At 38.6% G+C, this 18,103-nt stretch overlaps 1 protein-coding gene across 1 annotated transcript in view; it reads right to left on the reverse strand.

The window, feature by feature from the left end:
• Nucleotides 1-18,103, reverse strand: part of LOC107587426 (collagen alpha-1(V) chain-like) — a 60,988-nt gene that overhangs the window by 14,396 nt on the left and 28,489 nt on the right. Inside the window, exons 2-5 of the mRNA XM_016275225.1 lie at nt 16,711-16,888; nt 15,495-15,653; nt 15,164-15,356; nt 14,527-14,655 (exon numbers count right to left, since the gene is read on the reverse strand). Coding sequence (XP_016130711.1) covers nt 14,527-14,655; nt 15,164-15,356; nt 15,495-15,653; nt 16,711-16,888 — 659 coding nt within the window. The remainder of the gene's footprint in view (nt 1-14,526; nt 14,656-15,163; nt 15,357-15,494; nt 15,654-16,710; nt 16,889-18,103) is intronic.

Here is an 18,103-nt window from a genome sequence, read left to right on the forward strand (position 1 = left end):
TCTATTACATGTCCCTCGGTCATGACTTAAATTAAAAGGGGACAGAGCCTTTGCAGTCGCTGCTCCACATTTGTGGAATCAGTTGCCACCTGACATTAGGAGTGTTTTTCTGTTTCTATTTTCAAGTCCAGACTTAAGACACATTTTTACTCTCTCGCCTTTCCGGGCTATTAATTGAATGTGTAACTGTTGTTGTTGTCGATATTCCTATTTTTATTATTATTATTGTTGTTATTTTAAATTTTACTCTATTTTATAATTTGCTGTATTTTATTATTGGTTTTGTTCACCACTTTGGTCAGTGTAACGCTGAATTTTAAATGTGCTCTATAAATAAAACTTACTTGCAAACTTTTGAACGGTAGCTTATGTACTTTGTAATATTGGCTTCAATTTAAAATGGGATGAAACTGATGTCTTTTAAGTTGGGAACGCTCAAAGCTGCTGCACTTAAACTGAAAGAGTTTCATCCAAGAATAAAAAATCTATCATCATTTACTCACCACCATGTATTTCCTTAAGACATGCTTTCTGCCATGGAACACAAAAGGAAATGTTTAGCAGAATGTTCATGTTGCTGTTTTCCGTACAATAAAAGTCAATAGTGAGCAAAGGTACAAAAATGTTTAAAAGCACACCATAAAAGTATCATAAAAGTGCTCCATATGACCCATGTGCTATATTCCAAGTCTTCTGTGACTAACAGAAAGCTAAATCACCCTCCACTGCAGATCTCAAATCTCATTTGGCCAAAATTGGTTATGAGACACATGAACCAATGACGTTTGGCATTACTGAAGTAAAACCTTTTACATGCCGTATTATCTGTGATAATGAGAACATGAATGACATTTGAAAGCTACAGTGGTGGAGATTGCCAATGGATACATTTCAGTTTTTCCTTAAACATAGTGACTGGTTTCAAAAGACTTGGAACATAGTAGGAGTCATATGGGCTACTTTCATGTGCTCTGTCAGTTTTAGAGCTTAACAGTTTGATAGATAAGAGAGACAAAAAGGACACATGCTTGGAAACTTCATTTCAAAGCCAAATTAGAACCTACTTTAGATTTTGCATAAACAAAGAATTTCTCCGTCACTGCTGAACCGTGACAAATAGAAAACACATTCAGACAACTGAAGCCTGCTGAGACTGACACACACACACAAAAGCAGCAGAGAAGAGACAGATTTATGAAAGCACTGGTGAACCATCAATTAGAAATGACAATTTGTTCCAGAAATAAACTTGATGAGGTTAGTTAAATTCAAAGCAAGTTTTTAAGCAGACCTCCAGCTCTCAGAATCAAAGCAGTGGGATGCTGCGTGACCACAAGGTCATTAAAACAGAGAGGATTAGTGGTAATGGCTGCCATAGTAACAGAGGTAACTCAAGGAGATCAATCACAGATGAAAACGCTCTTGCTTGACTTTCCTGTGGGACCCTGACTCTGAGGTTTTCTCAGTTTCACTGGTGGTGGGTGTTGGAAGTCATGATTCCAAATAGCCTAATTAATCAAGCAGCAAAAATCACAAGGAATGATGGGAGATGGTAGGGCTGCAAGATTATGACAAAAATCATAATTGTCGATTATTCCTTTGAAATTGTAATTGCGATTATTAATTACGATTATCACAATTTACATTGAATGATGTTTATACCATTATTTGATGCAACTGCATGCCGTATTTTTATATGAAAATAAACAAGCTGAAAACACTCTAACTGAAAAATCTTTAGTGCTTTTCTATAGTATTAAGCCTCAAATGTCAACTATAAATCGTATTGGTTTCTTCTTTAAAATGATAAAAATGTAAAAATATGAATGGTATTATAATGTTATACTAAAACTAAAATTTAAATAATGGGAAAAACCCTTAAGATAACATGTAGAAAGAAAAAAACGCATCTTAAGCACACAGAATTACATAAGTGGACTTTGAATGATTAATTGCCGCTTTGAACAATTACGTAATTGCGGCATCCATAATTGTAATCGCGATTAGAAATTAGATTAATTGTGCAGCCCTAGGAGACGGTCTTTTCATCTGACATATTCAGTGTGCATGTATCTACCATGTGGTTCATAAGTCTGAGACCAAAGGCAAAACATTTTTTAGCAATTATTTCTTACCAATTCTTTTATTATAAATTGCATAATTTGAAATGTTACATTATTTGAGTGAAAGTTCCAAGTTATTATTATCATTTTTTTTTTAGCATTGGTTACGGATATTAGGTATTTACTTAAAACAACTAAATCTTTCAGCTTATTTTCTGGTTTAAATTATATTATGGATCCCAGAATTTTAATGTGGACTTTTGGACCCCACAGTAATGTGCGTTTATGTAAACCTAAATTTCTTTATGGGTGAATATTAAACAAAACTTCACACTTTATCTAAGTTTATATCTACTTTATAACTTATTTTTTAGCTTCAGAAGGGTGCACTAAATTACAGTGCAAACATCATAATTACATGCCTAACCTTTATGAGGCCAGAATAAATGGATGATAGACAAACATATCCAGGAACATTTCCATGCTGTGCTGATGGATATGTGCAGAACAGAACTCCCACAGTTTCTCTGCCTCATCTATATTTACTTCATACAGGAATGATCAAGAGTTAAAGGGGTCATATGATGCGATTTCAAGTATTCCTTTCTCTTTGGAGTGTTACAAGCTGTTCGTGAATAGATAAGATCCCTAAAGTTGCAAAGACTAAAGTCTCAAACCCAAAGAGATATTCTTTATAAAAGTTAAGAATCGTCCACGCCTACCTAAAACGCCTCGTTCTAACACGCCCCCACATGTCTACGTCACTATGTGGGAAGATCTGCATAACACTAAACATTTCATTACACCAAATACACAAAATAATGTTATTTTTATCAACGTCTTATGACCCCTTTAACACAAAAGTAAATCTAAGATTATATCTGCCACAATTCTCAAATGCTGCTCACTAATTACCTGGTGTTTAAGGGAGGACAGTATTTTGTCAAGTGTGGCAGTACTGTCCTCCAGTAGTTCATTAAACTTTGGTAAGCTGATAATGGACAACATTATGTAAAGCCAGCCTAAATGATGCCTCAATGTGCTCAAACTAAACCATATCCAGATGCAGGGGTGAGCTCTGCACCATCTCTGATAAATGGGATGGCACTGGAATTCCCCTGTGTAAAATGTCACCTCCTGGGGGAAGATGATCTTGATCTTTGACCTTAAAGCAGTTCACGGTTAAATAATACAACTGTTTTCTTTGTAGTGTGTGAAACCATACCAGAACACTGTTATCTCAGTTCCTACTGGCTATAATGGGCCAAATGAGCTTGGCTTCACTTGCTTTTTGGAGACTTGCTTCACCTGTAATCATGATAAGTGATGATAATTATGGTATGTTTTGTGACATCAGTCATGGTCCAAATGCTGGCGTAATGAAGTGAAATTCATTTAGACAGATATGAAATAATAAAATCATTACAGCTATTTCAGGTCACTTTCAAATGTGTTCAGAGAACAGTTAATGTTGAATATTAATCTCAATAATTTCAAGGAATATGTACAAAATGTTCATGTCTACATAAAGAGTAAATCTTTTCAATTAACATCTATTTTTTCTACTCTCTGAACAACTAACGGATATAATATTTCCTCTTGTCATGTGCTAGATTTTATTTAGATTTGTCATTCTAACTCAAACACTTTTACAAGTTTCCATTAGGAATGCATCGATATCAAAACTGTAGCTCATACTGAAAAGCCAATAATTATATGTATATGTAATGGCCGATAACTGATAAATGGCCAGTATTAAAATTTTTATTTTGTCAAAATAAATAAAAAATCAAACAAAAAATTTTAAATCAATCATTTAAAAAGATAAAAGTGATTTTAGGCATTGCAGCATTAGAATGCACAGTATGAAAAATTTTACCTAGAAATAGTGAATTAATTCATAAAACGTGGCCACTAATTACTAAATTGTGGGAACAATTTAAAGTTGCGGCCACAATATCTATTTTTTCCTGCATGTCAAATGTGGGGCTCAATAACTCTATACTTTACACTGTCACTCTTGCAACCTTATTAATGGCATTGTCATTTTATTGTCTCTGCATATACTGTATGTGAATTTTTGTTCATACCAGTATTGTCTATTGTATTCGGTCTTGCCTATAGTCTGTGGAGAACTTTTTTTCTGAGAAGAGAGATTTTCACAGTACTTTGTACATGACAACAACTTTGACTAAAATTAAATATTCAATGCTGACAGATACCAATAAATTAAAAATGCTGTATGATATAATTTACCATACTGAATCACATGATATATTGTACATCCATAGTTTCCATAAAACACCCAAACAGAGGACTGTGGATGAAGCTACACCCACAGCCAACTATGCAGACAGTGTCTAGCAAAATATAGTAGGTGCAATCATAAACCCAAGCTTGTGAGGTGCAGTTTTTAACAATCAATTCATAATATATGTAACACATCAGCCCAGGAAACTTCTAAAAGTATGTCCTGCAGTGCATAGAGCTCACTTAAAGTGCAAATCAATATAGGTGTCTAATAACTTTCCAGGCGATTTGCAAGCTTTGGAGCCGTTCCTGAAGTATACCAGCAAATTCTCAGGCTGCCCTTACTTACTCTCCCAGATGGGGTGTTTATCAAACACGGCCCCACTGTCTCAGCACAGTTCCTTTCTGTTACAGCACCGTGCTGAAATGACAGTTCCCATGATGATAATTTATCATCACCCTCCCCATGTAGGAACATACAGCAACAGCTTTATGAGGACAAATGAGAAGTCCGAGTGATCCCTTCTTTCCCATTTATTTAATTTCCTGACCTCTAAAATCCATCTCTCTCCTCCAGTTGAGGTTCATTCTCCCCACATTGTACTCAGGCTTTGTCCATACATAGCGGCATAATTACTCACCGTGGCTGTATCTGAGTTTTTATGCTATAAATCATACACAGATCGCTTGTAAACTGACTTTTGGGCCTGTAATTAAAGGGTTAGTTCACCCAAAAATGAAAATTAGCTTGTGTTTTACTTACCCTCGAAGCATCCTAGGTGTATATGACTTTCTTCTTTCTGACGAATCCAGTCGGAGTTATATTAAAAATGGTCCTGGCTATTCCAAGCTCTATCATTGCAGTCAGCGGGTGTTGCAGTTGAACAGTCCACAAGTCGTCAAATAAAGCTTGTGCATTCATAATAAAACGTGCCGGAGAGTCACGTGACCTCGACCAGCGATGTGGCTGTAAGTTTCTAGGCTCGTCCTCAAATCCCCATAAAGTTAATATATTGAGGAATTCCGTGCTAAGAATCGTACTCATTTGATTACTAATGTCGTCTAGTAAATCTGCAACAAAAAGGGAATGTACAAATTCCCCGGTTAAGAAAAGGCCGAAAGAAACCATAGGCCTATCAACCGAGGAACTCGACGACGCCATCTTAAGAGCTGTTAAACAGGCCCTGACAGAGCAACAACAGCACTTCAATAAGGCAGTTCAGGCAGCGGTCAAAGGGGCTGTAGATAACTTGGTGATACCACAACTAACAGATCTGAAATGTCAAGTCAAGCAGGCGAATGAATCTGTCAGCGGTCTCGCACGCGACGTTGAAGAGCTGGGTAAATCCTTACAAAAAGTGAACTCTCGAGTTGATTCCCTCCATGCCACTGTACAAGCTCAAAATCAAGATATTAGAGACCACGATCAACAGATTGTATCACTCTCTGCAAGATTAACGGAGATGGAAGACTGGAACCGCCGCTCGAATTTAGGCTAGTGGGCTTACCAGAATCCGAAGAGGGATCGGACCCGATTGGGTTTCTCAAGAAGTTTTTACCTTTGTGGATACCCTCCCTGGCTGGTTGTGAGATCAAAATTGAGAGAGCACATCGCCTTTACAACAGGAGGGAAACTGAATACTCGCACTCTCACACTTTGATTTTCAAACTTCTGGATTACACTGATCATCAGGCAATTCTGAAAGGTGCGAGGGAGGCTTACCCTGTGAAACACAAGGAACGGATCCTATCCTTCTATCCCGATTTCAGTAACGAGATGGTGAGAAAGCGGATGGAATTCAACCAAGTTCGAAAGAAGATGATCGCCCTTGGTCTCAGGCCATTCCTCGTTTACCCAGCTGAGCTCATATTGACACACCGAGGTCCTGATCTTTAAAACACCACAAGAAGCATAGAAATCCCTCGACTCTAAGGAGATTCCGGTAACTCCATTAAAGAAACCATCAGCAACAGCTTCGATGATGGGACATCAACGCAATTCCTGGGAAGATGATGGGCAGGAGATGACTACCTAGGTTGAAAGTTATGGTACGTTCCCCTGAAAGACATTGTGTGTTTGGACGCTACGAAGGTTCGGTCTGTTTATTTGTGTTTAGGTAAATGCATTTGTAATGCACGGGATGTTGTGTGAAGAAATCGGGAAATGAGGAAATTAAGTTAATTGCATCGCCGTCCAAAAAGAGTCACAGCTCGTGATTTTGTTTTTCTTTTTTCTTCTCAAGCCTCGGGGTCGCTATACATGACCTGGCGGCTGGTGTACATAGTTATAACTGTCAGTACAATTGTTCGTTTACTTAGGATGTTAGATATCATAAACAATGTCTGGTCACATGGAGATATGCTTTCAAAATCCCATTCTGTATAATGTATGTTAATCTCTTTGTCTGAATGGCGGGGCTCTATATTATTAGTTGGAATGTACGCGGGCTGAACTCTCCTATCAAGCGCACAAGATGCTTGGAATTCTTACAACTTAAATCTGTATCCATAGCATTAATTCAAGAGTCGCATTTAAAATCTGTCGATGTCCATTTGTTTTCAAAACAGACAATTCAAGTTGGTGGCGCACTCCTGTGCTGACACTAAAACAAAGGGAGTTCCAATCTTAGTACGTAGGAAATTACAGATATCAATAGACTATACATAGAATCTGATGAATGGAAGATGTGTATGTGCTCTTGTTGAAATTAATAATACTAAGATGCTTTTGGCCTCTGTTTATGTCCCAAATACATTTAATCCATCATTTTTTATCTCACTGGAAAAAAGTTTAAGCAAATTTCCTGACATACCCCTTTATTATAGGAGGCAACTTTAACTCTTATCTAGACCTAGGGATGGACCGATCATCTGGGGGACAATCCTCTCCCTCAATTTCGTCGTTTGTGTTTAAAACATTTATATCCAATTTAAACTTAGTTGATTTATGACGCTTTAGAAATAACAATTTGAAAGATTTCTCTTTTTATTCAGCTCGGCATCACACATATTCTAAGATCGATTATATACATGTTTCACCATCTCTGATTAACAGTATTACGCATATAACGATGTACCCATTCTCATTTCTGATCACTCTCCGATACTTTGCAATATTATCCCCTCTGCCTTCACTCCCAAGTTTTATAGGTGGCGATTTAATGACAGTCTGTTGAAAAATTCTGAATTTATGGTGCAAATTAATCAACAGATTAAGGTGTTCTTGGAGGTTAATAGATCACATTGTAAAAATACACAGATATTATGGGAGACTTGCAAGTGTTTTATAAGAGGGTTTTGTATAGCTTTCTCTTCAAAATTTAAAGCATCGAGAACGAGGAAACTGTCAGAGATTGAACAAGAGGTGGAGACTTTGGAGGGACAACAAAAAGTAGTAATGAAGTAATATTATATTCGCTTTAAGGGGGGAATATAATTCTCGGTTTTTGCATAAAGCTGTGTTCATCTTGCATAGAACCAGACTAAAATATTATTTTCAGGGAGACAGACCTTGTCAGTTGTTGGCGTGGAAACTGAAACAAAATGAGGCAAAATGCTCAATAAACTCCATAAGAAATAATGAGGGTGATATTGTAACAGAGCCCAAACAAATTAATCAGGTATTTTATGAGGTTTACAAGAGTTTATACACTTCTGATAATCCTGTAGATTTGCATAAACGCAAAACCTTTCTTAATAGCATTACTACCAAAATTGCAATTGGTAGATATAGATTTTTTGGAGGACCCCCTAACACTGGAGGAGTTAAAGACAGCAGTAAAATCTCTTCAAAAAGGGAAATCTCCGGGCTCAGATGGAATTCCCCCTGAGCTTTATCTGGCTTTGTGGGACACAGTAGGAGCATTAATATTAGATTCTATAAACTATGCTCTAGAACATAAAACATTTCATAGGGATCAAAAGACTGCTCTTATAACATTACTGTTAAAAGATGGAAAAGATCCCATGGAATGCTCCAGCTATCGCCCCATATCACTGATATGTGGAGATACTAAATTATATGCCAAAGCTCTTGTGCTATGATTGGATAAGGTAATGGATAAATTAATCCATTTTGATCAAACAGGCTTTATTAGGAGTCGTTTGGCAGCACATAATGTCCGCAGACTGTTTCACATTTTGGAGATGGCAGAATTGCTTACTGAAGACTGGGCTGTGCTCTCTTTGGACGCAGAAAAGGCCTTTGACAGGCTGGAGTGGCCATACCTGTGGGCAGTAATGAAACATTTGGGATTCGGTCCAAGATTTTTATTTATGATACAAATCTTATACGAAACTCCCCTGGCCTCTGTTATCATAGGCACATGTCAGTTTTTACCTTTTCCATTGCAGAAGGGACACACGACAAGGCTGCCCTCTTTCTTTTGTGTTTCTTCATCCACTGTGGACTTTTTATTATTTGCGTTGTCATTAGAACCCCTTGCACAAGCCATAAGAGAGCACAAATCTATATACCACATTCTATATCACTTTATGCAGATTACATTATTTTGTTCCCCTCCAACGTCAAAGTATCAATCTCACAAAATGTTATCCCCATTCAATGAATTTAAGAATTTAGCAGGTTATAAAATAAATTGGCAGAAATCCACACTACTCCCTCTAAATTCATCTGCCACTAATGTTCAATATCCTCCCTCTATTCCTCTAAATAATGTTATTTCTTATTTAGGAATTAAAATGTACGCAAAGTTATCAGAAATTATTCACAAAAATGATAGGGAAATCTCTCAAAAGGTGACAGAAGATCTACAGCGTTGGAATACTCTCCCAATTTCTTTTCAAGGAAGAATTTCTATTGTTAAGATGAAGATTCTTCCTCGCCTCAATTTCTTGTTTTTCATGATTCCAATTTCTCCTCCATCTAAGTTTCTTGAGCAAACCCAATCTTTGATCTCCAAATTCATATGGAACAATAAACGAGCTAGAATTAAGTCTTCCACTTTGCAGCATCCTAAATTGATGGGAGGGTTGTCTCTCCCTAACTTAAAACTTTATTACTGGGCATTTCAACTAAGAGCTTTAAGGGTCTGGATGGACGAGAATTGTAAGGTGCCTTGGAAATCCATAGAGACCGCGTTGGTGCAGCCTAATAGGCTGCAAGATCTTCGATACACAGATTTAAAAGGCAAGAAATTTAAAGTTAAATTTGGCATTATAATTGCTAATTGTTTGGCAGTATGGAAAAAAGCAGAGAAACTGTTTGAAACGGTACATGGTGACATACCTGGTTCTTCTTTTTTTTCTTTATTTGAGACTGAGATCAGCCACGAAGGCTTACAGAGTTCCATGGAACACATCACTACCTTCGCACCCAATGGCAGGATTGTTTGATCCTGCAAAAGAGTCTAGAGGCCTGGTTTCCCAAATTCATAACTCTCTTTTAAAAACACAGTGTAAACGTTTGTCAATTGAGGTAGTGTGGGAAAAGGATTTACAACAGGCTGGACTTCATCCTGATTGGCTTATGGTATGGTCAAATATGAGTGAAACATCTCGAAATTGGAGTCACCAACTTATTCATTTTAAAACCATCCATAGAGCTTATGTGACGCCATATAGACGATACAGAATGGGATTAACATCTGATCCTAACTGCACTATATGTCAAAAATCTGTAGTTGGTACAATGTATCATATGTTTTGGGAATGTTCAGTAATCAGTCATTTTTGGACTCAAGTTTGTCGGGACTTAGAAGAACTGATTAACTGTAAGATCACTCCGGATCCTTGCCTGTGCATGCTGAATGATGTCTCTTCTTTGAACCTTGGCACAATGGACAAAAATGACTCTTTTTTTGGGTTTCACTGCAGCAAAGAAAACAATAACCGCACTTTGGTGGGACACTAAGGCAGACATCTCAAGACTGTGGTTATTGAATATGCAACATATAGTTAATATGGAATGATCTTTAGCTAGATTTAACAAAGCTAAACCAAGAACGGTACAGGCTTGGCAAAGAGTTGTAGAATTTATTTGTGACCTGTTCATTAGGTAGTAAGATGTATCTCCTTAGAATTGTGAAGTACTCATATTAAGGGTATTACTATGTCATGTAGGTAGGTAAGTATTCATCTTATAGGTAGGTAGTGCTGACAGAATTTGTTTCTTATTTTTGTTTTGTTCGGTTCTGGTTTATTTTTATTTATTTGTGTGTGTGTGTTCTTTTGAAAATCTAATAAAAAGTAAAAAAAATATATATAATAATAATAAAACGTGCCGCAGACGGCTCCGGGGGATGAATAAAGGCCCCCTGTAGCGAATCCATGAGTTTTAGTAAGAAAAATATCTATATTTCAAATGTAATAAACACTTTTCTCTTACTTCCGTTATCTGTCATACACGGATACGTTCCGGCGGAAGGCGTATGACGTATGCGCAGCGTGCGCGCCTCTGAGATATGCTAGTCTCACGAGTTTGTTTAATAGGAGCAAAAGAAGCAAAGTTCCCATTCAGTCAGTCACGTTCTACGTTACGTCAGTGACTGACGAACTGGGATCTCGCACGAGAGCACAATCACCTTCGAGTGTAAACTAAACAAGCCAAGCGCAGCCCGTCTCCGCCCCTGCCAAGCCCGTGAAGCGCCAGGGCGGGCGGCGTCCCTGGGACGGGCGACCCGGGGTTCTTGGATCCGGCTCTTCAGGAGATGGTGACCGCACCGCTCCTTCCCCCGGCGGAGGGCCGGGTGGAGAAACCTTTGTTCCTGGTTTTTTCTATTCCGCCACTGGCTACCCAAAGCCTCAACAGAAGAGCGGGTTCCTTTTTCTCCGGGTTCCAAGAGGGCGAGGATGGCAGTGCGCGAGACCCAGTCTCCACATGGCCGTCCCCCTCTCCCTTCGCCAATGGGCCGCAGGGTTCAGTCCAAGGACGTTACGCCTCCTCACGAGCCCCCTGCCCAGCCATGGAGCCAGGTAAGTGGCGCGCCACGCACTCAGACCCCACCCTGGGACGCACGGAAGCCTCCCGGGTTGGGTCCCTGTGCTCCACTTCGCTGCCCCACTGCGGGTACGTCGGTGGTCTCCCTGGTCCCGCTAGTTCGGTCACTGGGGGCCTGGTTAGCGCTCCCCAGGCCATCTCGCTGGCTCATGAGAACCATCAGACTCGGCTACGCGATTCAGTTCGCCCGGCGCCCGCCCAAGTTCAGGGGCATTCGGTTCACCTCTGTGCCGGACAAAGATGCTCCTGTCTTGCGTGCAGAGATCGCGGTCCTGCTGGCGAAGGAAGCGATACACCCGGTCCCTCCAGCCGAGATGAGGTCGGGTTTCTACAGCCCATACTTCATCGTACCCAAGAAAGGCGGTGGGTTACGACCGATCCTGGACCTGCGCGTACTGAACCGGGCCCTTCACAAGCTCCCGTTCAGCAGGCTGACGCAGAGACGCGTGGATCCCAATTCGTCAGTCACTGACGTAACGTAGAACGTGACTGACTGAATGGGAACGTCTAGGTTACTTGTGTAACCCTCGTTCCCTGAAGGAGGGAACGGAGACGTTACGTTCCGTCGCCACAGTTGCTGTACCACTGCTGTACGGCCGGGGCATGTAGTCTCGGCTCCTCAGCGAAAAATTGATGTGCGTTTGCACGCGCTCTCCTTTTATACCCGCGCTGCGGGGCGGTGGTGCGCATGGCGAAACATGCATGCCAACTGTCATTGGCTTGTTTAGTTTACACTTGAAGGTGATTGGGCTCTCAGGCGAGATCCCAATTCATCAGTCACTGACGTAACGTCTCCGTTCCCTCCTTCAGGGAATGAGGTTTACACAAGTAACCTAGACGTTTCTTTACTTTAGCAAAGGTTTATATCGAAATCCTCCGACATTTTTCTTTGCAAATCTTCGGTTTGTACTTCTAATTCGTGACCGACATTTTGTTTTATTCTCTCTCCGCATTATTCACTAATCACGCAACACCACGCATCTTACGTCATCCGCCGAAACTGCTTTAGTGTATGACAGTCAGCGGAAGTGAGAGAAAATTATTTATTACGTTTGCAATATGGACATTTTTCTTACAAAAACTCATGGATTTGCTACAGGGGGCCTTTATTCATCCCCCGGAGCCATCTGCGGCACGTTTTATTATGAATGAGCGAGTTTTACTTGACGACTTGTGGACTGTTCAACTGCAACACCCGCTGACTGCAATGATAGAGCTTGGAATATCCAGGACAATTTAATATAACTCCGACTGGATTCGTCTGAAAGAAGAAAGTCATATACACCTAGGATGCTTCGAGGGTGAGTAAAACACAAGCTAATTTTCATTTTTGGGTGAACTAACCCTTTAACACTAGGATGTTTCTTGTTATCTCTTACCGCACCATGTGATTCTCTGGGTTCAGGCCTGAGCCCTGAAACTGAATGGATATTGACAGTCTCGTCTGTGCCAGTAGAGGAATTTGATGAGAAAGCTGCTGCTGTTGAACCAGCTGAGGATGACAAAGGGCTCTGTAGAGTGAATGGAGGGTGAATTACTTTCAGTATGGAAATATTTTAATGACATGAAATGTGAAGGTTGTCATTTCTGTGCCAATAGCATCACAAAAATCAATTGCAAAAAAAAAAACTTCCTAAACACTCCACTCATCTATCTGCCATTGGTCTGCAAACAGACTCAAACTCACATCACTGGTTTAGCCAATATTGCTGTGTCCGGAGCAATGATATGCTGCATTCCAATGTGCCTACTTATACTACGCCCTTAAAGTATGTACTGTTTTGGTGAGGAAAAAGTACACACTTTTGAGTGTGTAGTAAAAGAGTAGGCAAGCTTTGGGACATACTATCATGTCATACAATTGCGTCTTTAACTGAGCGCTCTGTCGCATTACATGTACCCCGTCACTGTAAACTGGCCTGTCAATCATCTTGTCATCTTTCTCTTAATTTAACTTCCTACCGCATCAGAGAGAAAAGATGTAGCACGTTGATCTGCCAGCCGTGGGTCTTTATGCGGAGAACTCTAAAAGTTAATGGCCAAACGGATGTTTATAAAAGTTCACATTGTTGTTGCAGAGGAAATATAACGCAGATAACATGAAATAAATATATATATATTTTACCAGGTTAAATGTTGATTATTATTAACTCAAACCCCTTTATCTAAACTTCTCTACTTAACTGTCGGTTGCGCACATACGCCACGTTTGTAGTTTTTTTTAACACTTTTTATTTGTGTTCGTAGTTCCAAACATGGATCCACACTTCAAAAATCGACCTGAAATAGTAGACCATCCGGGGATTTTGGCATACTCTTTTCAACATACTATGCTTTGGGACACACTTATTCTAATCTCACATACTATTTATATAGTATGATCATTGGGACGCAGGGATAGACTAACAGAGCCACATTTTACACAGTTTTCAGGTAAAATGTTGCATTAATTATATTTGGGTGGAAGTAGAGTTATTATTTATTTAAATTGTTAACTAAGTTTTTTCATTAATTTTAGTCAATTTTACTCAAACTAAAATGCCATTTAATTTAAGAAAAAATCTAGTTTTGCAATGTTGCTCAAGAAAGTGCAAAATTAACCCAAATATTCAAACGTTTTATATATCTATAACATTATCGACTATGACTGACATTTGAATGACCACATGACCATTAAAAAATCTAATGTAGATTTTTCTCCTTCAAAAACATTCATTGTGATTTGTTAATAACTCAACTGAAAAAGATCTTACTATTTGTATAACTGCTTTCAAGTACACAAAGTCAAGTTTTTTCATTAATTTTAGTCAATTTTACTCAAACTAAAATGCCATTTAATTTAAGAAAAAATCTAGTTTTGCAATGTTGCTCAAGAAAGTGCAAAATTAACCCAAATATTCAAACGTTTTATATATCTATAACATTATCGACTATGACTGACATTTGAATGACCACATGACCATTAAAAAATCTAATGTAGATTTTTCTCCTTCAAAAACATTCATTGTGATTTGTTAATAACTCAGTGTTTTATTTTGTCTAATTTTCATGAACAGTATGTTTTAATTAAAATTATTTAATTGTCCACGATGCACTTTTTTGGTCTCTTTTCATTGATGATAAAATTTTAAAATCTCTCTACCTTTTCTGCAGTAATTTTACAAGATAATGACAAAAAAAAATCACACATCAACTGAAAAAGATCTTACTATTTGTATAACTGCTTTCAAGTACACAAAGTCAGCTCAACTCTACCTCAGTGCTACTTTCTGTCTTAAGAAAGCTGCGTCCTTTCATTGGTTCACACAAGTGCTGATGAAGAGCACAATGATCCTTGGCAGCATTTGCATCTCCCATTATGAAGGTCATCTGTCTCAACTCTCCCTGTGAAAACAGACATAGACGTCAAAGACAAATCTGAGCTATGACATCAACCACATAACAAATCCATTAGCTGAGCACTGATTTCACAAGAGTGTTGGTCAAACGTTCACTCACATGCCTCATTGATTTAGGATGAATAGTGAACTTGATATCACAGTCGTTGGCAAAAACCCATTGTAGGCATTCAGTGCCATTGAAACTCTTGGCATGCTGCTCTGTGATCATTCATTTTTAAGTTTAAGTCATTGAGATGATGGTTTTCACAGCTGAAAAGCAAATTGGTGTGGCAGCCAGACATGTTTCCCATGACGCATTGCTTGTGCTACTTTAACAGGATATCTCTAGTTTCTTTAATAAACATTCTTCTACACACTCTGTTGTAGTAAGACATATTTAGTGTTTAATTAATGACTTTAGGAAAGGCTGGCTGCCCAGGCATGATGGATTCTTGACACTGACTATAGTTATGTGTCTTTCCATTCCCTTGCATATAACAAATGAAGAATACCTCAAAAGGTGTCTCAAATCCCTCCAGGATTCCCCCCATCATCAGCAGGCCATCTGTAGTGATGCCCATGTACGGGTACATCCAGCTTACTTTCTCCACCAGCACACAGTCCACATAGACAGCCAGCCATTCAAATGCAACCCCAACTGAGATCCAGTGCCACTGCGAGTCAGACAGTCCTGACACTGAAAACCTGAAGCCAGAGGAAAACACCTCATGTTCAGAAGACAGCCATGGTTTCAAATATCAAAGGGAACAGTGTTATTTCAACTAAGCTTAAAGTAAAGCTTATTGCTCAGAGCAGAGGCATGTGTTAAAATGGAGCTTGTACTCATATTCGCGCTGCTGAGTGGTGATGAAGGTGATGCTGTGTGGACCTATACGGATCTGGAGTAAAATGTGATTATAGAAGTTCAACAAAGTCAACACACTCCGGTCCTCTTCCTGTGAGCTCCGCAATTGAATCAGCACACTGAATTCATCTGCAAAGCTGTGAACACACACAGACACTTTGTTAAGTATCAAGGCAGAAATTATTTCATTAGAAATGAGAGAACTTAAATACATACACTACCATTTAAAACTACAATTAAAGGATTTTGTGTATTTTAGTATAGTTCTTTCTTGTGTAATCAACATCTGATATGTCACCTTGTGACTCTGTATTGATGTAATCTGTAAAGATGTAAACGAAATACACAGGATGGCCCTTCTATCCTGTCTATTGTTAGTTCTCCAGTAGGAGGTCCTAATAGACCGATACCTATTGTTTGAAGGCCATTTGGTACCAGGTATAAAGTCTGGTCACACAGACAGTACTTTGGGTTAAGATTGTTTGAAGGATGACATGCTAACATCGCTGCTGAAGAACTGCTACCTTCAATAAAGTCTTCTCCCCATAAGAACTGTGATCAAGCTTACTTATTTTATGTATTAGAGAAATCGAATACATTGGCGAGTCACCCAAACCACTGCTCAGCCAATTACAGCAAAATCTGACACCGCCTAATGCCCAACAAGGCTGCATTTATTTCATCAAAAATACAGTAAAAACAGTAAAATTGTGAAATAATAATACAAATTAAAATAATTGTTTTCTATTTTAACATTTTAAAATGTAATTGATTTGTGCGTTGACAAAGCTGAATTTTCAGCAGCCATTACTCCAGGCTGTAGTGTCACAACGATCCTTCAGAAATCATTCTAATATACTTGGTAATTTCTTATTATTACAGTTGAATATATCGTGCTGCTTAATAGTACAGTGACAGTTTTTTTGGGGGGGGGGGGGGGTGGAATATAAATTTTAAATGAACAGCATTTATTTGAAAACTTTTTGTATCAATATAAATGTTCTTACGACACTTCTGAACAATTTATTGCTCCCTTGTTGAATGAAAGTATTCATTATATATATTTAAATCCAAACATTTGAACAATAGTGTAAATTAAAAAAAATTAAGGTCATTTTTTATAAAATCATACTGAAAAAGAAGAAGAAAAATGCAAAAATAAATAAATAAAAAGTAAATACATGTTTGTCAAACCTTCCAAATGCTTCCTGGGTGGGCATAGCAAGTGTGGAATACAGGCCAATGTCCAGCACTGGACATCCCCGGTCCTCCTCATAAAAGGTCACGTTCCTGCTGGTCAGTATTAAGCCTGAGAGCTGCTCAAGTAAATCCACTCTTTGTGTGAAGAGATTCAGATGTGTGTTGAACCCCTCTGTAAAGAAGGAAAAATCAGTTTATCAATTCAGCAAGAGACCTGCACAGACACAAATCACATTAAATTAAACAACACTTCATTTGTTATGCATAATACTGCATTTATTAGTGAAAAAAATATTACAGAAGAATAGTGGGACTGGGACATTCAGATGTTGCATCATCCCTTATTCACCTTCTGACTTGTTTCAGCCTATTATGGGAAAATGGGCAAGTCTCAGACTGTCCAAATCTCCTAACTTTCCCCTTCCAAGCACTATCCACAGATGACCCCACCCTATTGTGCACAAACACAGTCAGACCCATTACTGATGGATGATTCTGGGGTGAAGCATTCCCATGGAGGGCTGCATTTTTCCCACCTGATCCCCACAGGACATCAAGGGTGAAGAGAACAAGCAGTTGATTAACTTTCCATCCCTTGCCTGCACGACCAAATAAATCCTACAAGACTCCACTTCTTCATTCTCCCCTTCAAGTACATCTAATAATAAAAGGTCATCCTTCCAAATAAAAAAAAAAAGTCTTAATAAGTTTTGCCTCATAAGTTTTGCCTCTTTGTCGCCAGCTCTGTTTGAAAACCTGGAATTGCAGCTGTGTGCGGAATTATCTAGCTTGCGTGGGTTGCGCGGCGGCACGGCTCCAGCGCGGATGAATCTAATGTTCTGAAGAGTATGTGTGGCAGTCAGTCACGGCACCGGTGTGGATATTTACTGTACTTCGCAATCACAGATTCTAGCCTACGTCTTGGAATATGACCCAAATAAGAATTTTCATCGTATATTGCCATCTGAACAAGTAAGTAACAAGTCTGCCACATTTGTTCTGACCAACTGAGGAAAAAAAGCATTACCATAAATCTCGCTACCAATGGTGATTAAATCTAAAGATCGGTTAGCTCATATCACATCAAACTGTTTAAATTATTATTATTGTTATACTTTATTCTCAAATGATTAATGTTAACAACATCAGCATTGGTGACTATGAGTATAGTGTGTATTAGCATGTAGCATTTCAATTTCTGCACAATCTAATTTCATATTCAGAAATTATGTGCTATCTGTAATCAGAAGCACATTTAAAACTGGAATATAATTTAATTTCATTCACATGTGTTTCATATACACATAATCCTTTATGGATTACAATCTGTCATCAAAATGATACATTTAATTATTCTGGCTGCTGTGAGAAAAGGCTATAAACGATC

This window comes from Sinocyclocheilus grahami, unplaced genomic scaffold, assembly GCF_001515645.1.
Source record: "Sinocyclocheilus grahami isolate Dianchi unplaced genomic scaffold, SAMN03320097.WGS_v1.1 scaffold92.1, whole genome shotgun sequence".
Lineage (NCBI taxonomy): Eukaryota > Metazoa > Chordata > Actinopteri > Cypriniformes > Cyprinidae > Sinocyclocheilus > Sinocyclocheilus grahami.